General features: G+C 42.2%; 2 protein-coding genes across 5 annotated transcripts in view; both read right to left on the bottom strand.

The window, feature by feature from the left end:
- slc4a10a (solute carrier family 4 member 10a) overlaps nucleotides 1-13,485 on the bottom strand; it is a 48,196-nt gene extending 34,711 nt beyond the window's left edge. Inside the window, exons 1-2 of one of the 4 annotated variants that reach the window (XM_072660490.1) lie at nucleotides 13,223-13,485; nucleotides 6,636-6,662 (exon numbers count right to left, since the gene is read on the bottom strand). In XM_072660490.1, coding sequence (XP_072516591.1) covers nucleotides 6,636-6,662; nucleotides 13,223-13,375 — 180 coding nt within the window. In that variant the 5' untranslated portion in view covers nucleotides 13,376-13,485. Of the gene's footprint in view, nucleotides 1-3,644; nucleotides 3,974-6,635; nucleotides 6,663-13,222 lie in introns of those variants that run through there. The other 3 variants (XM_072660487.1, XM_072660488.1, XM_072660489.1) reach the window with 3 other exon arrangements.
- A 3,145-nt stretch (nucleotides 13,486-16,630) lies between these two features.
- psmd14 (proteasome 26S subunit, non-ATPase 14) lies at nucleotides 16,631-23,297 on the bottom strand. The gene is made up of 11 exons (XM_072660183.1): nucleotides 23,242-23,297; nucleotides 22,266-22,322; nucleotides 20,193-20,264; nucleotides 19,857-19,976; nucleotides 19,668-19,738; nucleotides 19,409-19,559; nucleotides 18,371-18,478; nucleotides 18,179-18,253; nucleotides 17,944-18,069; nucleotides 16,975-17,037; nucleotides 16,631-16,807 (listed from the first exon to the last, which is right to left on the bottom strand). The coding sequence occupies exons 2-11, from the start codon at nucleotides 22,311-22,313 to the stop codon at nucleotides 16,709-16,711; spliced, it is 933 nt and encodes a 310-aa protein (XP_072516284.1). The 5' UTR covers nucleotides 22,314-22,322; nucleotides 23,242-23,297; the 3' UTR covers nucleotides 16,631-16,708.
- Nucleotides 23,298-23,883: the final 586 nt, after the last annotated feature.

Here is a 23,883-nt window from a genome sequence, read left to right as displayed (position 1 = left end):
GTGGACTAAGGTGAAACGAACAATTCTGAAATAAATAAACAAGAAACAGAGGCCAGAAGTCTACTTAGAAAATAAACATCAGCTGAGAATGCACTAATCGTGATTTTTATATACCCGTTTTTTTAACAACCAATAGGCCATGAAAGCACATGAAATATACTCACAGTCTCACAATACTTCATATTAGCCAAAGTCACAATAGAAATTGGATTATTTGCTCTTTAATTTTAACTTAAATTAAACAAAATTAGAACCGAATAATGTTTTGTTATATAGAAATATCATGGACATCAAACACTGGTCTTTTCACTGAAAAGAAAATAAATAATTGTAACCAAGCTGTAAAATAGACCCAACACTGTATCGGAACAGTCTTCGCTCATTATTATTTACGCCCCAAAATATATGTAGACTCAGCCCACTAGCAAAACCCTGCTAGCCTTAGTCAAAGCTGGCAAAGCGGTAAAAGTGTGTTGTTGACACTGGTGAGCATTTAGCATGAGTGCATCGCCTCCAGACTTTGCAAATTATGAAAAAATACAGGTATGTGAATTGCCCTTGCTAATTGCCCCTTTATGTGAGTGAAGGGTTGTTTGTGGTACCCTACAATGGTGTGCTATTCAGGGGGTATTCCTGCCTTGCGCCCAATGATTCTGGGTAGGCTACAGACTCCCAGTGACCCTGACCAAGAAGAAGTGGATAAATAGATGAATGGACTTCCAACTTCCAAAACTTTATTTTTGTCCCTTTTTTTCCACCTAATCTAAAAATATCACCTGCTTATTCCTTTATGTGCACAATTCATGACACATTTACTAAAGGAAATAGTCTAAAATGACTTAAAGTTCTATCAGCACTTCATTAGCTCCCAGTTAAATTCCGTATCGAATACAAAATTCTTTTATTAACATATAAAGCCCTACATGGCCTCGCTCCTGAGTACCTGCAGGATCATCAAGACTACTTAGATCTCAGGGTGCTGGCCTCTTACTCGTTCCCAAAATTCAGAAAACCTCAGCAGGAAGAGCCTTTTCTTATAAAGCCCCCCAGCTCTGGAATAACCTTCCAGATAATGTTCGGGACTCAGACACAGTCTAAATCTTTAAATCTAAGCTGAAAACTTATATGTTTAGTTTAGCTTTTGGTAATTAATGTTTCTTAGATAAGGGCTGCAGGTCCAGGGGTTCGCGGACCCAGGGAATTGTATGTACACTGAGACGCTGGAGCTGTCGTCTCGCTGCTTACACGCGATCACTCAGGTTTGTTGACGGTGGAGCAGATAGATGCTGGTGTTCTCAGGGTACGCCCGTGTCCGTGTTACCTTCTGGCTCTCTCCTTTTAATTATGCTGTGATAATCAGACCTGCCGGAGTCGTCAGACATACCCAGATGCTGATTCTCAACATTCTCTGCACTCCATAAAATTCCTCTTAGAACTAACTTTTCTCTCTTTACCTTCTTCGAGTAAATGACCACCCAGCCCGATCTGCAGGAAGATTGCCCGCTGAGGTCCCCTCTACTTGCATCTAACCAGCTGCCACCTACCAGTCCGGCCAGCGGGTGCCCCCCCAACCCGCCACCACCCATGGCTCACCTGCCTGCCGCTGCTGCCTGTTTGGTGGCCGTACTGAAACCTAGATGGACTCGTGCCTGTCTGACACTATTAATATCACCACTATCAACTTTCTGTTGTATCTGCTTTGGTAATTTTTATCATTAATGTTTAAAACAGTCTGGCCAGAGGAGGATGGGTCCCCCTTGTGAGTCTTGGTTCCTCCCAAGGTTTCTTCCTCCAGCTCTGAGGGAGTTTTTCCTTGCCACTGTCGCCGTTGGCTTGCTCACGGGGGTCTTTGACGCTTCATGTTATTCCTTCTTTCTTCTCTGTCTCTGTTCTTTATTAAGTACTAATTATGTAAAGCTGCTTTGTGACGACAACAGTTGTAAAAAGCGCTATACAAATAAATTTGACTTGACTTGACTTAAAGGAATATTATAAACATTAAACAATAATAAGACCTTGTCAGATTAGTGATCTTTAAAATGAACTCTTTTCCTTCATCTATTAAAATATAATTAGTATTTGGACACAGGGTTTTTGTCCATGGAAAATATTTACCTGGAAAAGTACAATTTGCATATTGCACTTAATGATGTTTATATGATATCAATAAACAGCAATCAGTTCTGTAACAATGCCTACATTTATCTGCCTTTACCCTTCTCTCACACACAAATACATGTATTCAACACCAGTTCCTACTGATCTCTGCCAGGCAACATAGCTGGCTTGTTCTGCAGCTTCCAGGACACACACGCCTTGTGACCCAGTTTTTTTCTCGGCAGAGGAACTCTCAGCAGATTTATTCCATGTGCAACACTAGGACATACATTCTCATTTCCATATGTGAAGGATAGCTTCAGCATCAGGATCAGATACTACAATACTAGGAGCCCAACTGGAAGACCGCATTTACACAGCACGTGAGAGAACGCAGATCAGGCCAAAGTGCACATTCTCACGTTCTTTTTTCTTCCTACATACATCTGCCCAGGAGCTTACCATATGTACCAGTGTATATGTGTGTGCGTGTAAAAGTGCGCTTTGTGGTACTTGACCGCGTGAGCAACCTCGTCCAAGAGAAACGAGGGGGGATTATCGGGGACGGGGGGTGGGATCAGAGCCACGTGATTGGCAGAGAGCTGTGGGTCTGATCCCTACAGATGGCCATGGTTACCATGGCAATGGCAGGATCAGCATCAGTATCCTTCCACCGAGCCGACAGCAGAACGTTCCACCACAAACATACACACGCGCATGACGCGATGCCTTCACCAGCTTACATGCCAGTGCCAGAATACCAACACAGCTAATGCAAAAAACTGTATGTGTATGGTTTTGCATGGAAATGCTTAAGTCACATGACTCAAATGCTAACAGCACCTACTACTCCTCTGACCTTGTAGACACATAGCAGCTCATTACAATATCCAGCCTATTCTGCCTTTCTTAACCTCCCCCATATGTACAACCTCCAGATCTGCTCTCTTTCATTCTCTCTGAAGATCAATAAGGTGGAATCAGCAGGAAGAACTCCTCCATCCTCCTCAGCCTCTGGAAACTCGTTCCGAGCACTGCATCTGTCAGTCATCTCTCCGCCCTCTCTAACCCCATTGTGGGGTGAAAGAGAGAAGAAGAGAAGGATGAAAGAGAAGGCGGACGATGGAGGAAGAGGAGGGAGACAGAGTGGAGAGCAGAAAGTGATGTGGGAGGGAAGAGAGGCGGCGAAAGAGCGAGAGGCACAAACAAACAGTAGGAGAGGGAGGAAAAGAAGGAAATAAGGGGAGATGGAGTAAAGCTCTTTGTTCTTACGCTTAGCTGCTTGCAAAGAGCGCACCGTTTGCATGACCTGTGCTAGCTGTCCAATGCATTAACGAGTGTCCCATTACATGATTACAACACAATATTAGAGCAACGATGCAGTCTAATCTCTTCAATACACTTGCACCGGCTTAGTGTATCATCTCACACCCATTAAACACAACAAAACGCCTCTCCGGCTCAAGGACACAGCAGCTAAGGGCTGATGCTCAAGGTCTCTCACTGGCTGTAGAAAGCTCAGCTGAGCTTAGAGGTGTCTGTCCTACCTGGCAGTTGAAGCTGCTGTTCTCAGAGACTCTGCGCTGCATGCTGTTTCCGGCGAGAGGAAGTAAAGGAGGGGGCTTCTGAGCTCCAGACAGAGCTGGGGCTCGGCTGAGGGGGGAGGTCTTCTACACACCTCAGCGGACTCCTCGAGCCTCAAACCAAGGCAAATCTTTCAGCACGGCAAGCCAGTCTGACTGTGAGCACCAGCCACGCAGCTCGTGTGTTTTTGACAGTCCTCCGTCCGCCAATAGGATGGGAGATTAGAGCGTCGACATCACTGACTGCGTGGACTGCTGTCTAAGCTCATGTGCTCTGTGTGTGTATGTGGGTATGCGGTGGCAGTGCAAGTGTCTGAACTGTGTGTGTGGTGGGAGCTTCCTCTTCTTCGTGCCTAAGCTAAAGCCCTCTGATGTCTCAGCATCCTCATTACAGAGACAAATGCATTCTGGGAGATGCTCTTCATTAATTAAAAAAAACACAAATCCTCTTCAGCATGCAGAACCTTACAACTATTACAGCACCAATCAGCATTTTTATCACTGAGAAGCCACAGAACGTGGGCTGTTTAGGCTATTTAACAGAAAACACACAGGAAAGCTCATTCACACTAACACTAACACAAGTCAGGCTTAAATCATTCAAAGACTCATGTGTACATCTAACTGGGTGAGAACCTTGTCATGGAGTGACGAAGAACAGAGTAAAGCCCCTCTACAGATCTCAGATCAGCATGACCACAAGAGCAGTTCCCCCTCCCCCTGTGTGCCCATCTGTTCATACTGGCCCTAGTCCAGCTTTACTATTGACCAACATCACAACCTTTTCATCAGTCTGTCCTCATAACGAGGGTCCGACCACTTTCTAAATTTTGCCCTCGATACCAATCTAAAGGGGCTAAAGATTTAGATGATTCAGGGTTGGTATACATTTATACAGTCAAAAACTTCAGTGGGTTCAAATATGATTAGTTAGCAACTATGAACTGTAATATGTGATAGTGATTTCTCGATTGACAATGTTTTCAATTAAACTCAAATGTAGAGGGTGGTTAACAGACATGAGGTCATGAAAATCCTCAGAAGTCATCAGAAAGCAGTAGTTTTACGTGTTAAGCCATGCATACACTGTGCGATTTTAGGCTGCTTTTGAGCAAGATATGATCATAGCCAACTTAATTTCAGGGTCGGTCTAAATTTTAGCTTGATTGGCTGCGTTGGACGCGGTGTGAGAGGGGAAGCGATTGTCTGATTAACTGCCCATTCGAGCTGCAAGTGAGAAGTCGTATGGCCGGAAGGATTTCTGACATGTCAAAAATTTGTATCACTTGTCTCGCAGTCTGAGCAGTCTTGTGAGCCGATTTCTCCATGTCACCACCGATTTTCCTGAAGCTGCACTGATTGCACTGGTTATAGACAGTTATGTACTGATACTGAACATTTGATTTGCCAGCTGACAAAATCTGTCCCAGAACACAAAAAAACGTTTTTTTCACATGCACAGTTAAGTCGTAGCATCTTCCATGCCATCTGCGGGTCCATGTGCATCTCCTCTTTTAAAATGGAATTTCAGCATGCAGCATGGCACACGTTAGCCAAGCTATGCGCTTTCTCAACATTTTTGATATACAGGTTGCTGAATTGCTTAATTGGATGTAGGCAGAACTCTGCCTAGGGTCTGTGTTTCACATGCAGTTTAAGCACCCGTGTCTCAGCATGTCAGTTGGACCGACAGGGGCAGTGGTGGCTCAGCGGTTAGAGCTCCGGGATATCGATAACAGGGTTGTGGGTTCGATTCCCGGGCTCGGCAAGCTGCCACTGTTGGGCCCTTGAGCAAGGCCCTTTACCCTCTCTGCTCCCCGGGCGCTGGAGTTGGCTGCCCACCGCTCTGGGTGTGTGTGTGTACTCACTGCCCCTAACACATGTGTGTGTGTGAGTGTGTGTTCACTACCAGATGGGTTAAATGCGGAGGACACATTTCGCTGTACAGTCCACACTGTACAGTGACAAATACGTGCACCTTTATCCTTTAATTCAAACGTGCAGTGTGAGTTCTCATTGAAGGAGAGAGGTATGTGCTCATTATAATACAAACATGCCTCCTATAAGCAGTATCAGTATCAGCTTCCAGCTTCTCAGCTAAAGTGACAGTTTAGATCTCCTTCTCAGGTCTTGGCAAAATGGTTACACCCCCCAATAACTTGTACTTATGTACAATTGTTTAAACTGACGATATTGAAATCTGCAGTTGTTTAGAAATGGCAAGAGACATTCTATTATACATTTATGACCATCCCATTGTACTGTATGTTCATCAAGCCAATGAGTACTGTCAAATAAACCCTTTTTATATAAGCACAGAGAAGCGACCAGCTGTAGTCAACCATGATCACTAACAGGAAGTTAAGAGGTGTTGGCAACCATCAGTACCAAGGAATAAATAATGTAAGTGGGTGTATGTATATTTCTGACCCTGTGTTTATTTCACCCCCCCCCCAAAGTGCATTTTGTATACATTCACCCATTTCCAATACATTTGGGTGGCAATTGTCTGTTAATATCAAAATTATTCTGATAACATTGTGTATCCCTACCAATGAATATGGGTAACCCAGGAACCAGAACAGATCTCTTCTTCCCTTAAATGCTTAACTTAAGTACCTTTCACATTTCTCCTCATTTGTTAAAACCATTACAATCAACCCTTTGCAAAGTCTCCCTTTCTCCACTCCTCTCTGTCTGGTACATCTTGTTCTTAGAAGCACTCAGACAAAGATTTGTGATTACAACAGGAGACAAGTTTACATTATCTGTCTCCACCGGGATCCGTGCGAAAAACATTGACCTCTTAGAAGCGACACTTCACTTCAACTGAATTCCAGTTACAGAGCAAGAAGGAGACACACTGAACCCAATCAGCCAAACGAGCCCATCTCCCCCCACACACACTGAGCATGCACCATGCAAGACATGGATGCGGTCAGTATTAGGACTCACCCCTTCACTGCTCACAGGGCTTTGAACCTGCAGAAGAACACAGAGGGAACAACAGTGAACCCATGCATCCCTTTAATACACTTAGTACTGTTACAAAGGGCACAAAGGGCATACACTGTCTGTTCTCGAATTTCATGAGGTAAGCAGGGCAGTTGCTACTGATTAGACTAGTAATATTGGCCTACCAAGTATAACTGAGAAATCAGTGAGTTCTAGAAAATGCTCAAACAATAAAAATGCACTCATGTGAACAATACCAAACCATGCACAGCCTTTCAAAGATTCCAAAATACTTTACTGAGAACATATTATTAATATCAGTTGGGCTGTCACCAGTGATTATATTAATAATTAAACAGGGTATCACATTTTTGTGTTGAAAATTTGGAAATTAATCATCATTACAGTTGTGGTCAGATGTTTGCATATCCTCAGCATGATCATGGCAATACATGGCTTTTAATGATTTCTTTAAATTGTGTTTTTTTCTAGAACTTGTGTGTTTTCTAGAACATAAACACTTACTGTGTGTTTAATAGATTATTAATTCAGTGGTGCTGAAAGTTCCAAAATGTTGAATGCTATTGAGTGGTGTAGCCACTTTGCCAAGGTCTGGAAGAAGACCAGCTGACATTCTCAGCTAAAAGGAAATTGGTTTGGATGGTCAACAACATCCCAACAACCACCAAGGCACCATGAACTAGACGCTGCAGAAGCACCTGATTTACTATCAAGTGAGATATACAACTAAGGTTTGCAGCTGATTAGAGGAAGGCTGGTTTTGTGGTCAGATGAGACAAAGAATTTGATGTTTGGCAACAATGACCAACAATGAACCGACTGTTAAGTATGGTGGTGGTACAGTGGTACAGTAAGTATGACTGTTAAGTATGGTGGTGGTACACTGCAAAGTGGATTGAATAATGAAGAAGGAGGACCTCAAATCATCAGGTAGACGGTTGAAACTTGGACACATTTGGGTGTTCCAACAGGCCAGTGACGCCAAACACACATCAAAATTGGTTATTGAATGGATAATGTAGCCTAAGTATGCTTTTTTAAAAGGCAACAAATTTCACTGAATTCTAACAATTGGTCATAATGGTCAAATGGTCAAAATGGTCATATATCCAACCTGAACATGTTGCGCTAGGATTAAAATGGCATAGCATTCTCCTCCAAGGGCACTCCAAGAGCTGTCCAATGTTCATTTTGAAAAGATGCAGTGTGACTTTGAGGAATCACATGCTATCTTGTTACCTGCCAGCACTGGTTGCATCGTGTGGCATTGTGCCCGAAACTTGATGATGGCTACCAAAGGGTCTGGTCGAGGTGCAACTTGCTAAGGGACATTTAACCAACTACTAAGTCTGACGTGTGTTATTTGTGCAATTAGTTCTTGTTTTTTCTATTAAAGGTGTAAATTGTACACTCAATCTAACCCAGAAAAAGCAACAATATAATTCATGTCCATGATGAGTGTCTGATCACAACTGTATGCAATCACTACACAGCTAAAAATGTTAGTGCCCGTGTCCCATACTGATCTGCAGAACTGACCAGCATAGACCCGCTGGAGCATTTAAAATATGCACATTCATGCACATTTCAAACAATTTACTGATTATTCATTTAGAAGGTAAATTGTAATTGATAATGAGGTTAATTGACTAATTGTGACAGCCCTGGAGATACAGTATATACAGTATAGTTTTCAGAAATGTTTGATTTTGGAACCTTTTGACGAGTTGGGCATTGCAGCTATTAGCCAGGCAGAACTGACAGCAGCCTAATTCATGCGACAAAAAAGTCAATACACTGAGTCAGCAAACTATTAGAGAGGCCAGAGCCAAACTGAGTAGGCTATATTTTAAAATCAGGAACACAATGACTCAAACCATAACCAGCGAACATCTTTTACTCTTTCTCTTCGTACCAATAATAAGAAAAAGAGAGATTACTCACTCTGCATGACCCTGTTTTTACACACACACACACACACACATTCAGGACACAATCATTCAGAATTCGGGACATGATCTGCCGCTGAACAGACACTGGATTCCGATGGCCAGGAACAGCCCTCTGGCAGTTAGAGCACAGGCAGCACTCAGCCTACACTGAGTGCTATGACCAAGCACAGGGGATGCAATAGGCAGCAGCCATTCAGCAGTGTGCTCGGTAAAAGGCAAATAGCCCAGAAACTCACCTCACTGTTCAACAGAGAAACTCCCCTTAATGCTCAGATGGATGGACTGAACACACACACAGGACGAATTACAGCAAACAATACATCAGACATCGTTCTTCCATAGTCATATACACTATATGTCCAAATGTTTAGAGACATTCCTTTATAAATTCTTAATTCAGCTGCATTAAGGGGCATCCATTGCTGAAACTGCTGTTAACCTGCACAAAAAGGTTGTACAGTCTCCACAGGAATGGACTGGCCTTGAAACACGCCATATATGAGCTAGATGGGCTGTGAAGCAGTGGATCTGCGTTCTCTGAAGTGATGAAGCTCCATCCAGTAACCTTTTGGGATTAGTTGGAGTGGCACTTGTGATCCAGAATTGAGCATCCAACATCAGTCCCTGAACTCACTAATGCTCTTGTGCAATCCTCACAGCAATGTTCCAAAATCTCTCTAAAAAGAGTAGTGACATTTATTGCATCATTCATTTTTAATTACTTCTTCTTAGTAATTTAGGTTTTGTAAGGAATATTAAATGAGCATGTGTCCACAAACATTTGGCACTCTAGTGTAATTATGAACTGAACCTTTTACGATGGTTTTGTACATTTAATTTAAATGTATCCTGTAATATCATGTTATCCAATGTTTCAATCAAATGGTTAAATCTAAAACTTGTACAATTTGAAACACTGCCCCCTGCAGGATGTGCAATCAAAACAAAGCGTGCCCCTCCTGTAGCTCTGGCTGCCCGGATTCAAAAGCTGAGACCCCAGAAAGCCAGTGTCTTTACAATGTAATCGTCCCTGAGCCAGTTTGACCTACATGTGAATATGAGTCACCTAGTTCATTAGTTGAGAACAGAGTATTTAATTAACATAAATGATGTCAGTTATATCTTTGTGTATACAGAGTTACTGATTAACTAATGCAGTCGCTTGTCCCTGGCGTATTACCCTTGCATAGCATATTAAGACACTGCGCAAAGATCTTTACACAAAGTAAACTGTTTTCCCAGGCATTCGCCGTTACATTTCATACATGAGTCATCTGAAGTCTTCTTCATTACTGGAACATGAGTCCTGAGTATGGCTGCACCTGCTCTTGGCTGCAGGGATGATGGAGAAATCCAAATAGCTCCAGCTCCAACAGGCTCTCATGCTGGCATTGGAAGCGGCCTACCAACCGCATCTCTCTCCATCCTAGTGCAAGTTGTGCCAGGAATAAAATGGCTGCTCTTGAGACTCTTGAGTGGCGTAGTCATTCAAATGCTGCTCCTATCATCAGGCGATTCATCAGGTTTGATCCCTGCAGCCATCTCAAAGCTCTCTCTAGGTGGGCAGGGTGGCTCTCCCTCTCTCCCCCAATCACTGCGATGCTAGCCAGTGTGGGTGCCTGTTAGCTGATGTGACAGATCTGACAGTTCTAGCTTCCAGCACTGGTGGCATTGTGTAATTGGGGAATTCATAACTCACTCATGACACTGCTGTGCTCCTGTGACGTGTTTTTACGTTCATAGGTGGTTGATGTAGGGCAGTGGATAACACCACCACCTTTCCTGTGGCAGTCTAGAATTTAATTCCCCAGCTGGGCAAGCACCATGCTGCCCTAATACACATTTTTTCACAGGCCCGCATCATCACGTCTGGGTCTGAATAGCAGTGTTATCGAATTTCAGCCTGTACCATTTAACAGAGCACTTGCTGGTTTTCAGCGTCAGAATAGCAAACAGGATGGTCCACATCTGACGTCTGGAAGTCCCTCCAACATGGATAAAAGGCTAGTTTGTCTTGCCGAAGCCAAATGTTTAAAACATTTGTGTGACCCTGCACGTCTGGACAGCGTATCAGAGTCGGATCTGCTAGGAATCTTGCTTTGATTTAGTTTAGGTTATTATTTTTATAATCATAGACATTCATTAAAAATCTGTCCTACCATTCAGCCCTGCAATCACTCCAGGTCAGTTGAACTTATTTTTTGTCCTTGTTTAAAATGACACAACAGGAGTTGACTTGATGGAGTGGAAACTAGGTGTGTTTGGTGGAATTATTAGTGAATTTGGAAAAAGGCAGTAGTGTTTAACGCTACTATTTAGGCTTGTCGCTACCTGATTTGCGCCCCTGTCTGATTGGGGCCAGGGGAGTAAATTGGCCGAAGGATGCAGATAAGGTAACCTTAGTACATTCCCTGCATCCCCAGTGTGCACTGTGCATATGCACGCATGCTTGGCACAAATCGGGCAGGTGACGAGAATTGGGTAGCGGTAAAAATTCCACATAATGAGTGCGGAAGTGTGATAATGGTCAAAAGTGTCCTCAAGCAAGACTCCTATTTTATGAAATATGATTCCAATGTCATTTACAAATAATAAAAAATAATAATAAAAGCTTCAGCTAAACACCAAAAATGAATTAAATGAATTGAACTGTACTTTTAGCATTTTTTTAAGACTCTCTATGACTGTTATTTTCAGACAGAATTAGTAGCAAACATATGTACACTAGGTAGTGCTGGACATCTACACCAGTACACTGCAGCCCTGATATACTGTAATATTGCTTTGCAGATGTATAGTGCATGGAGTTATGAAATAGGGAACATGCCTGAAGTCCATCCATTTAACATCACAAACCTTCAGTGGCCCATGATGAAGTTTCTGCACCCCACTACCACCCCTTCTCTACTCTATCTCAGTCATATCTCTGAGTCCATTTATTAAAGGGGGGTTTGGCCTAAGCTTCCCAAACTCCAGTCTAAGCTCTCAGAATCCCCCCTTTACAGTCACATGTCATCTTCCCATACCATAATTATACGCTGATGCCAGTGTTTTTTTAATGTCCTTTACTCTAATGATTATGTTCATTCAGCTTTGGGTCATACAGACTGGGCCATCTAGGAAAGTCAGAAAACCATGTCATCCGGATGTAACTCTGTATACCGACTTTTGCTATGCTTGGACCATTGATTGGTCAGAGCGGGCCAGCTCTCTATCTCACAACCCTTCACACTTTTTTCAAGTTAGAACTTGTAAGACAAGAAAACTTGGACAAGAAACATGCAGCGGACGTGTCCTGTTATAGTGCAGACTAAAGAGACCGATCTCTCTTCCAATTGGCTGCCGTGATTGTGCCTTGCAATCTAGCATGAAAAATGAAATACAGAATTACTGTAAGTGGGCTGCAGCCCGAATAGACGGATATACTGTACGTAAATATACTGTTTTTCATCACATCACAAAAACACAATGTCTTATTTTGCAACCAAGTTTTAATATATAGACAGCAAGACTGGGGAGTGATATTCTGTATATTCTGAAAATCTTTTTTATTTTATTATTATTTTATAAATATTATTTTATAATTATTTTGACCCACTGCAGTGTGCATATGTTTTTCCTTTCTTTCTTTGTATTTTTTTTTTTGGGGGGGGGGGGGGGGTATAAAACCTCAAAACATTTTTGAAAATAATAAATAAATAAATAAACAAACAAACCATCACTTTCATGCAATCCAGCTTCCATGTGGTCCCCTTCAGTGCAATTGTGTTCCCTTTTGGGAAACGTCAGGTCAGGATTGTAAGATGGTATCAGTACTCAAAAATCATATATGCCTACTCTAGAAAATATCATGATACTGAATTGTACCAGTATCGCCCAGCCCTACATTCATGTACAGTACAAGACACTGGTACCATGTCAGGCTCCACTGTGTGTGTGTGTGTGTGTGTGTGTGTGTGTGTGTGTATGTGTGTGTGTGTGTGATGCTAGGCTCTAGCTGACATGATGGAGCCCCAACAAAGAAAAGCATGAGTAGCTACTGTCTCTCCCTATGCAGAGGAAGATGATTAGAGCCTCTATGTGATTCCCAAACGTGAGAGGAGAGCCTGCCTGCCTGCTGGTCTGCCTGCCTGCTGGTCTGCCTGCCTGCTGGTCTGCCTGAACACTGCTGGGCTGCCATTTATTCAAGCCCCTTGCTTCATGTAGGCGATCCCCACATTACATGACTGCATTCACCTGATAAATTCTTCTATTCGGAGGCCAAGCAGCAGGAGAATGAAATCCAAGCCGCTACTAGAATGGCGAAACACAAAGGAAGGAAAACGACGCCGTTCCCACGCTATGTTCCAGTCCATAGTAAAAAGGGCATAAATAATTGAACACGTCCTTTTGTTCGAGGTGGGGTAAGTGATGGCCTCCAACCGCCGCACCATCACTGAAGGAGCTGACGTTCAACTCAGTCCAGGAGAATTCATGTGCTTTTATTATTATTCAGATAAGCGAGACATTACGACATCACTATATCACATTACTGTTAGCTACAATACCGAGGAAACGCAGATGATCCACTGAGGGAGTGCAACGCTGCTGCTCAAGACACGGACGCGTTCTTACCGGCGGAAGAAGAGGCTCCATTTGCGCTCCTTGGTCTTTTATGTCCATTCCTGTCAGCGTCGGGTTCAGTTCGGTCTCCGCTCGGCGTGTTTCGGGCTTTTCACTGGCCGGAGGGACGTGTGTGCTGAACGTGTACTCAGGAGAACTGGACATTTACATCCTAGACCGATGAAGATCCGTCGCGCCCTCGCGCGTTATTCGTGTCTCGCGCACCCCGAGCTCCCTTCGCGTGGAATTCGCGTTCGCGTGACGCAGCGCGCGCAGCACGTGAGGGGACGGAGCGGGGGAACCGGTGTGTGTGAACGGAAAATAGACGTGTGTGAACGTGTGTTACTAACGGGAAGGGTTCAAGTTTGGTGGAAGACAGGAAATGTGTTAACTTACTGACTTTAATAAGTAATAAAAATAAAAAATAATATTTTTTTTCATATTAGTATTAATAAAAAAGGGAACCGCCATCGATAAAATAAAAATCTGTGAATAAACTTGACAAGAATAATTGTAACCAAAAGATAAAAGATAAACATATAATATATAAATACACAGAAATGCTACATATAAACAGACGTTCAAAAATCATATAATGAAATATATGCATAAATTAAAAACTCCAAAAATAAGGAGGCTAATTTATTTTCTTCATGGTCACGCACGTGTCTATGCAGGTCTATGTTAAACTGGAGTCGTGCAGTTTGGAGGAGACACGCTCTGCCTTTGCGCGTTGGATGATCACCTCAAAAGAGAGCTGCTGGCGCCATCCAGTGGTGACTACGGGGTTTTGCTCCCCTCTGGTGAAAGTCTGTGTCACTGAAGTGCGTAAGGACCTGAGCCACAATAGTGGAACTTTCGACTGATTGGATCTGAGTCCTCAAAACTAACGAAGCCGCCAACATTTTCTTCCAAGTAAGCGTGTGTTTCATCCCTGCAGGAAAAGCGGCAGGTCACCGCTAGGTGGCAGACACGCGCAGATTCTCGCTGCCCCGAGCAGGGCTGTAGCACATTAGCAAACCATCGCTCCTTTAAAATCACCAATACCAGAAAAAACATAGTACCAGAGTTCAACCGATATTCATCTTTAAAAATACTTACAAACTCACAATCCAGAATATCCCACGTATTTATCTTTAATATGGGTGCCTTTTATATTTTAATTATTATTCTGTTATTAATAAAGGGGAAATCAGTGTGATTGGGTGGAGCTAATTTGCAGAACATCAAGCCTCCACAGCAGTTGACCTCCAACCCTCCTCCTGGAGAGCAACCTTCCTGCATGGTTAATCTCCAATCTCTAATCTCTTCATCCATCAATCTAAAGGCATCATTTCAGAAATTCAGCAGCCATTTCTGAAGCCAGTAATTAACTGGAACAGATGGGGTGGATTGGCATCACTTGGAACTTGGTGCACGTATTCGTCACTGTACAGTGTGGACTGTACAGCGAAATGTGTCCTCCGCATTTAACCCATCTGGTAGTGAACACACTCACACACACACACGTGTTAGGGGCAGTGAGTACACACACACACCCAGAGCGGTGGGCAGCCAACTCCAGCGCCCGGGGAGCAGAGAGGGTAAAGGGCCTTGCTCAAGGGCCCAACAGTGGCAGCTTGCCGAGCCCGGGAATCGAACCCACAACCCTGTTATCGATATCCCGGCGCTCTAACCGCTGAGCCACCACTGCCCCATATCAGGAAGATAGCTCTCCAGGAGCAGGGTTGGAGACTACTGTTGTAGTTTCATTCACTAGTATGAACCCCATTGAAGCGTTTAGGTGGATAAAGTGCTTCATCAGTTATGTGAACATGTAGTTAGACTTCATTTAGACCACTTATAGGATTCCATCCAGTAGCTCCTTGATATTAAAGTGGTTCAGCAGCTTCTGCTTCAGCTCTCTAATGTCTGCGGTCATAAATGTTTCAGCCTGACAGCCTGGTAAATGTGTCTCAGTCATGTCACTCTAAATCTGTTTGACATCTCACAAAAAGGTTCTGCAGCCCATGAGAAACACTGCAGTATAGTGTATGTCCACAGCTCCACTCCTCTGACCCACCTGTCTGGTCAGTGTGAATGTCGTTAATGCTTAAACAAATGCAGGTCATTCTTGCCTGCTGGGCCTGCTCAAAAAACACACCGAATTACCTGAAGCCACGTTGTAGCAGTCCTTGGCTTTGCCTGAAATTATGTAATGCTTAGGGAATTAGGAACACAATGTGAACGATTAAACAGATGTCAGTTGTAGGCTCTGACATATGTAGCTAATGTGTTTCTAAGTGAATAACTTGTAGTACAGATCCTTTTAGAATGGATATAACCCTTTAAAAAGCCTATGACCAAAAAACACACTACACTAATAATCCTATCGTAGGCTACATTCACCTACCTGTGTAACATGACTGAAATGTAAGTCTCTCTGGATGAACATATCAGCCAAATGCTGTGCATGTAAACACAGTGCAGAATATAAGATGACATATCACTGAGCTTGCTGAAGTTCATTCAAATGACTTTAAAATGAACCCAATACTTAATTATTAACCTTAATACTTATAATAAAACAGTGACCATTTAATTTCACATTGCAATTCCAATAAAATTAGGAAGCCAAAAAAAAACAGCTTATATTAATATAACAAAATAAAGGAAAGGGTGTGTAATTATCCCTTTCACTGAAATCCCAAACTTTAAAAGACTATGCAAGTTTATTTCATTCAGAGAGATGGACTACAAACTGAGCTGTAAAGAGGCACTCACACAGTGTGCAGACTGGCTAATGGAAAAATTCTAGAGAGGATTCAGGTTATTATGGACCATCAGTTAATAGAGGACACTGGAGAAAAAGTGTTCTTTCCAATTACAGCTGTGTGTGTGTGTGTGTGTGTGTGTGTGTGTTTCACTGTGTTCTTTCTAAATGAGCAAAAAGAAACACTATAAATAGGCCAAATCAATTACCCAAGCAGTTTCTGTTGAGAAAATCCAGGAAAATAATGGCTATCATTGAGAGCCCATGGAGTCCCACATTACCAAACACACTGATGTGTGTGGCCCTACATTACACGCTCCACACAATCGGATAGGACAGGATAAGCAAGGGGACAGGTTATATCTTCCCCATGATGCTGTTAAAAATACAGCATTTTGATAAAAGATATGACAGGGCCAGATCATAAAAGTCTCATGCCATTTATTTATTTCACTGATGTCCATTTATTGAGTTTGTGTGAGTTTATGTACAAACAACCCTGAACACTTTTATATAACCACTTTCCTATTTCTCTTTTTCACCTTACACTTACACATATACATGTTGAAAAGTACCTGCTGCCCTGTTTAGGAAAATTCAGCTTCCAATTATATATTTATGCAGTCATCCAGTGTCCCTGCTCATACAAAGGCACCTGAATATACACCTTTGGTTTTATATAGGTTTATTTGTTAAAAAGACAAAAACAGAGGTTGAATATGAACAAAGATGCACAGCGAAATTTATTACTGGAAGACGACCGTATCTAACATGGCAGCGAGGCACTGTACAATATTGGACGTCATCAAGACATCAACATGCTCTTCCAAATGCCTTTTTGGATCCTGCAGACAGAAAAAAAAGACAGTAAGACAAAACAATGAGAAACACCTACTTTAAAATAGCAAAAATACTAAATATCAGATGCTTCAGATTTTTCAAGTGTAAAAGGCTGTTACTGTCTATCCCACTCGCTGTAACAAAATAAGAAATTCTTAGATATGTTGCTAACCTGCTTTCCAACATTCTTAATGGCCAGCTGTTCAGGGGTCATTTTGTCTTCTTCTTCAACAGCCTACGAGAGGATGGGGGAAAAAAAACAGCAAAGAAATGTAAAACAGGCAAAATAAATAATACAATGGTATTAACCCAATCTTGGTGAAAATTTAATCGGAAGTCTGCAGCTTCAGGTAATAAACACCAACCATCAGAATAACATTATTGGTGTCAGACAGGCTGGTTTCAGTATTGAGTATTAAGAGAAAGTAAAAAGAAAAAAAAAAAAAGATAATTGTTGATAAATGAGGTCAACAGAGACTGGTTCAAGCTGACAGAAAGGCTAGAGTAACTCAGATAACCACTCTGTACAAAGGTGATTATTAATATCTCAAAAAGTACAAAACATCCAAACCTGAGTTTTGGCAATAACGGCTGAAAACCATGTCAGAATTGACCACTTTTAGCTAAGGCCAGAAAGCTGAGGCTGCAGTGGACACAGGCTCACCAAAGTAGAACAGCTAAACACTGTAATAACTTAACGTGGTCCAATGAAGCTTTGATTTCTGATGAGGCACACAGATGATGGTGCAGGAAGAAAAGAAGCACCAACATGAAACCATGGACCAAACCTGCCTTGTGTTTAAAGATCCAGGCTGGTATAGGTGGTGTAATAGTGAGGGCAATGTTTTCTTATCATACTTTGGGCCTGTTAACACCAATCAATCATCACTTGAATGCCTTTTGAGTGACCATGTGCATCCCTTCACTACCACAATTTACCCATCTCACAAAGTAAAAGACATCGTACAGGATTCATGAACATGACAAGGTGTTCTTCAGTGGCCTTCCCAGCCACTAGATCTGAATCTTAAAAAAAACAAAAAACAAAACACCACACCACCTTCTGGAATTGGTAGAACAGGAGAATCCCTGCATGAAAAATCATTTTTAACTGTTTGTAGCACACTTTTATATTGCTTACCTTGTTGTAGTTCTTGGCCAGCTCAAGCATCTCCTTTACAATGGTCTCATTAAGCTTACAGTGTTCACTGTAGTCTTGCAGGGTCAGACCTTCCATCCAACTCTTCTTGTGGAGGTTCAACAGCATCTAAACCGAGATATTCGACCAAGAGAGTCAGACCAGAGACTATCAGAATGTGTACATACATCAAAACTACAAAAACAGTCAAATTGTCCCTACATCTAGGATTACAAACCTTTTGTTCAAGCTCGTTCTTCCTGTAGTTGATGGTAATTGAGTAGTAATGTCTGTTCAGTCCATGAATCAAGGCCTAAAAGGAAAGTGTGTGGGAACAGACAGCCATTACATTACAACAGTGGAACAAAATTTTAATAAGAGTATATTTAAACGCTACAGGTAACAGCTAACTGTGTGTGTGTGTGCTTACCTGAATTGAAGGTTTGTTGAGGTGTCCCAAGTTAGAGGTGGTCTGCCGTGGCTCGTGTCCCAAGACCATCATATTAGCATTGATAAGTCTGAAGGCATCGATCACAACCTACAACAAAACAAGACAAAAATAAGATATCAGGACATACAACATACTTTACTTCCCAGCTTATTCCATCACCTTTTGAGATCATGAGGTACACTATGGACAAATGTATTGGGACACCTACACAAACCATTTTAAATCCATAGGTATTAATATGGAGTTGGTCCTCAGCTATAACAGCCTGGCCTCAAGGCCAACTCTGAGAGAATGAGGAGGTGCTTCTTTCCACAGGCTATTCAGGTGCTCAACCAGGACAAAGCCCGACTCCCCAGCTCTGATAACCCAGCTAACAGACGCCTGTGCTGACCAACATCACACTGGGAGGGACATGGGGGGGAAATGCCACCAACCCACCCCTGAGACAGCAAGGCCAACTGTGCTCTCTCGGACTGCTGATGGAAAGTAGCATGACCTGAAATTCGAACCAGCGATCCTTTGATCATACTGGCAGCACCCAATAATTCCATTTTAAAATGGGTTTCTGCAGTCGTGTATGTACTGTAATTCTGATTTGACTTATTTCTCAAATTCTATTTTGCTTAGTGCCAATAACAATTTTCCTGCACTTAAAATAACCTGGGAGTTGTGTTTATGGCATAGCCTATTCTCCACACACACAGAAATGAAATTGCTCAATCACACATCTCAGAGAAGATGCTAATGTAACCTGCCAAAAAATCTCTTTCCTACATTCATATAATTAACAATGTGAGACAAGAGTGCACTTGCATGCATGAGAGAGAACAAATGGGAGAAAAAAAAGGAAATAAGAGTAACACAGAGCTGCAGGATAGAAGCACAGATGAGTACGACAGAAAAGAAGTGAAAGTCCGACAACGCAGACATCATTTAGACAGAACACTGTGAAAGTGGATGTTCAGGACTGCATCTTCAGGAGAATGTGTTAAAAATAAATGATGTGTTTGGAGTTACCTTTCCTTTGACGCTCTGAATGGGGTCGACCACCACTGCGACAGCTCTTTCAGACAGTGCTTCGAAGCTCTGCTGTGTGTTAATGTCCACACCAGACAACCAGCAGCCAAAACCAGGGTGACTGTGGTACCAGCCTACAACCATCTCAGGCCTGCCACAAACACACAGGCATTACAACAGTAAAGTACCATACAGTCTTATTACTACTGACTAATGCATTTAAAATTATAAGTAGTTGTTGGTATTTGCACTCGCTCACCTTCCAGTCTGCTTTAACATGTCCAACATTTTGGCTTGAAAAACAGGATCCACAGCCTCTACACTCACACCCTGTCAACACAACAGAAATAGAAGATTCCTGATCTGTTCAGATCCATTAAAACATGGGCCTGACCCACTGGGACACCCCCAATATGCAGGTGGGTGTAAACTCTTTGATGGTACTCACTGTGCCTGACTGTGGCATGGCAAACACATCAATCACGCGCACAGTGTAGTCGTCCACAAACTCGCCCAACATCAGCCCCATAACCTCCATAGGCACACCTGCTCGTCCGTGTTTTAGCATCTGAACCAAAACAGCAACATAAGACACAAAAGAGCTGCACATATCTGATCTGGGTCAGAGACTAAATCCTATCATGATATGATAATGATGGCAGGGATAAGAATAAAAGACCATGCTGTGCTGACAAGTGGTCTATTTCTAAAACTGCAAATTTGTTATTTTGAACAGGAGGAGACAGATCGGGAAGGTAGTGTGCATGCGTGCGCACATAATCACCTTAAGCAGGGCCAGGGATGAGATGTACACCTGTTCGGCTGTGTCCACAGCGGGGGCATCTGTGGGGGGACCCTGCGTCAAACACACAACACACGAGGAAACTGTGATTAAGACAATCAGCAAGTCTCCGAAGTAGCTCTCCAAAAGCTTCACGACTTGGACCTGTGCCTTGCAAGAGCTGCAAAGACTGTGGCTAAACAGGACCACATGAAAATCACAGGTTACACTAAATATTACAGAAACGTATGCTGTCAACACTGGAAAAACGCATTATGACCCAATCCTATCAAGATATACCAGATTCAGTCCAGCTAGGTAAATTCCTTACTGGCATGACCTGCACATCCAGGAGTGTTTAAAATGTCACAGTTAGCAGCATCCTCAAGTAGCTCCAGATCAAACAGGCTGTGGGTTTCTGAGGCACCACTCTCTGCTCACATCATTGTAAAGACTTTTGTAAATGGGTGGAGTAACGTTTTAATAAGCTGTAAAAGTATACTAGGAAAATATTGATTATATAGAAATAAATAATTTTAAATACTGTCAAGCACTAATGCACAAAGGGGGTGTTTTTCCAAATTACTCAAACAAACCCACCCTTAATAGATTCATAGACCATAGTGGAGGAGCATTAGACCGCTGCGCCAGTCAGAGACCCCTGTATGGCACTGATGTCACAAAGCATCTTTAATAAAAATAAAAATGCCCAGTAATAAGACAAAAGCTCAACAACACAAATAAAATAACCTTCTGCCCAACAGTCAATAAGCCAAAAGTGACCGGGGCAAGCAAAAACACTCCCTCAGAGCTGAAGGAAGAAACTTTGGGAGGAGCCAAGACACACAAGGGGGGACCTACCCTCCTCTGGTCAAAACAGACAGACTAAGGTTAGCTCTGGTATTAACACCTGTCTCAAGTGATATAAATCAAAAGTGAACAGTGAGATGAAGACCACGCATTTCATATCTAGATGATATGTGAAGATCGATTGTTTAGATTCAGATAAGATCTGATTCTACCTTCCCAGGTAAAAAGCACATCAATGCATCCATCATTTCTGTTTTACTCTGTACATTATGACCCATAACAGCTTCATTAGATACTGCGAAGGACTATGTCAATACCACCACCTGTGGCTGATTGTCTACCGGTAATTAAGGATGTTGTGGGAGATAAGCAGAGATATCTTGCTTTAATAATGAACAGCTGAGAGCTGTTTGAAGCAAATCACCAGCTGGACATAGTAAATTAGGAGAAGTGGTATTTTGCTTCTATTTACAAAAATAGATTACATCTTTTTTTTTATAGATATGCAAGAATTCTAAGCCAGTGCCAATATCTGATATTTTCCATGTACACATCTGCTGATGAATAGATTTGATGAATAGATGAAAAGATTTTATAAAATGCACCAACTGATACTACAAAAAAAAAACATATGGAATAGCATTACAGAGAAATACATGAGGCTGAAATTCAGAATCAATTAGATTAATAGACAGAGCATTAGGTCCAAGAGTGTACTTGTGTGGTCAGCGGTTCCATGGCAAATAAGAGGACTCAACTTAAGGATATCTGCCCTTCAACCTTTATAGTTAAGCCAAATATGGTGGGGTGGGAAAAAGGTTTAGCAGTGTCACTGCCATCATTTACTAACATAAGCAAATTGTTTTAGCATTACCATCATCACATTTTCCTAGTTTGTACCATACACAGTCGAAGCCCAGCTGTATGTTGCTGCAGAGCCTCTACCACCTCAGTTCTTTTACTTAAGTACACACTGTGTGGGACAGTGTCTGCAAGAGGTCAATGGATACATCAGTGAGCAGCAAACTGACAAAAGCAAAAGCTACGTGGAGAGGCTACAATCATGGATGAGCAGGAAACATGTGTGTGTGTGTTTGTGTATATATATATATATGTGCATGGTATCTTCAGCATGCGAGATGCAGCAATGGCAGGTTTGACAGAGATCAGATGAACTGACAGATGATCATTGACTGTGGCAAATCCTAGTGGGTTTCAACATCAGCATCAACACACTATTAGCATCATTAGGAGTATAGTTTTTACCTGTCCGAGTCCAGGCATCCCACCACCAAGCCTGAGCAGCCGGTCCATTTTGTCTCTCTGTGCAGAAACACCCACATACAGAAAAAAATAAGTTTTAGGGTCATTTTTTTTAACACTGATGAATAAACCACTGCTACAATTTATGTAGCTAGCTATTGTTTTCAGGGCACTGGAGGGGTTTTGAGTAAACAGTTTAAACACATACAAACTGAGCACTGAATAAGGAAATCGGGATTGCTCAATTTATGTAGCTATATTGCCCAATACTGCAAATAGTAATTATATTTAGACATATTTGCTTTATTTTCCTAGGAGCTCTGACATGAGGAGCTTCGCTACTCACGACACAGGGCACAGCAGCTCACTGATGTTTGACATTAGCTCTGTAACACACATCACAAGCCAACTGGCTAACATTAGCTAGCTAACTGTGACTCAGTTTGCACTGTTTGACAGTTATATCCATCGTATCGAGAGGTTTAAGTGACTTGTCAAAGCACAAAGAACATTAGACGTAAATGACTTATCCTATAGCTGACAGGGCTAACTGACTAGCTGGTTAGTAAGAGCCCATACTGCAGCATCACGCCTCGGTCCTTTAGTGGAGAAGGGTCTGAGGCTAACCTGGCTAACGTTAGTGCTAACATGCTAACATGCCGGCTATTAAAAGATAAAGAAACACCAACACGACGTTTCGTACAGTTATATTTGATTAAAATCATAAAGCCAGCAAAAGAACAACGACAGGCCTGGTTCAGTATAATGTAGCTAATTCACTAGAATTGCTCCGCTAACCAGCTAACCCACAGTGTTATGGTGAGTTAGCTTGCTAGCTAGCCGGCTAATCCAGTGATGAACGTGAAGGTAGAAAATCACAACCCACAAATAAAGGAGTCCTCGCTTTTAGTCAATATTAGAGTTTTTGAATCATACGAATCCATATCTATATCTAAAATGATATCAGCAGCCGTTTCACCTGTAAACGTGAATAAAGTCCGCGTAGTTTGTGATGAGCTCCAGCGGCTCTACAATGAATCAGCCCGAATTGCCACAATGAAGTGAACGACGGCAAGCGAAGCCTGTGGAGGTATTTCAAAATAGAAGTCTCGTTATTTCAAAATAATAGTAAATCGTTCAAGGCATAATAAATGAAACAATGTAAAATAATATAGAATGGTTTAAGACAAATTACTGTGTATTTTTTGTTAGTGTAAAAATGTCTATTCATTATTTTAATGCCCACAAACTAAAATGTTTACTGGATAATACTTGTGTGTTATGTCTATACTTTTTAAAAAGAAAGACGTACATTCAAATATACATCCAATGTAGACCACTTATTATTATTTTGTTTTCGTCTTTATTATTAGCTGTGCTCGTATTGGACAGTAAGGTGAAGAGGTCAGTCCTGTGACTGAGGCGCATCATAGGTCGACGCTGTGGCAGCTGCTGTCTCGGAGGATGGTGTCATCCACCATCTTCCAAACATTGGTCTCTACGACACCTGCAATGTCTTCTTGACTTCGTGGCGGGGTTTACACTGCTTCCACCCACCATATTCACCATTCCTCAACCCTACTGAAGGAGTCTTCTCGCCATGGAGGTGGCAGGTTTATGA

This window comes from Salminus brasiliensis, chromosome 17, assembly GCF_030463535.1.
Source record: "Salminus brasiliensis chromosome 17, fSalBra1.hap2, whole genome shotgun sequence".
In the NCBI taxonomy this organism is placed as follows: domain Eukaryota; kingdom Metazoa; phylum Chordata; class Actinopteri; order Characiformes; family Bryconidae; genus Salminus; species Salminus brasiliensis.
The sequence above is the reverse complement of the archived record's forward strand: the minus strand, read 5'-3'. Positions and strand labels throughout refer to the sequence as shown.

Excerpts from the sequence above, each read along its gene's own strand:
- psmd14 (XM_072660183.1), bottom strand. The coding sequence starts at position 22,313 with ATGGACCGGCTGCTCAGGCTTGGTGGTGGGATGCCTGGACTCGGACAG. Across the intron at positions 19,560-19,667 it reads ATGTTAAAGCAGACTGGAAG|GCCTGAGATGGTTGTAGGCT; the intron begins GTGAGCGAGTGC and ends TGTTTGTGGCAG. Across the intron at positions 18,479-19,408 it reads TTCAGAGCGTCAAAGGAAAG|GTTGTGATCGATGCCTTCAG; the intron begins GTAACTCCAAAC and ends GTTTTGTTGTAG.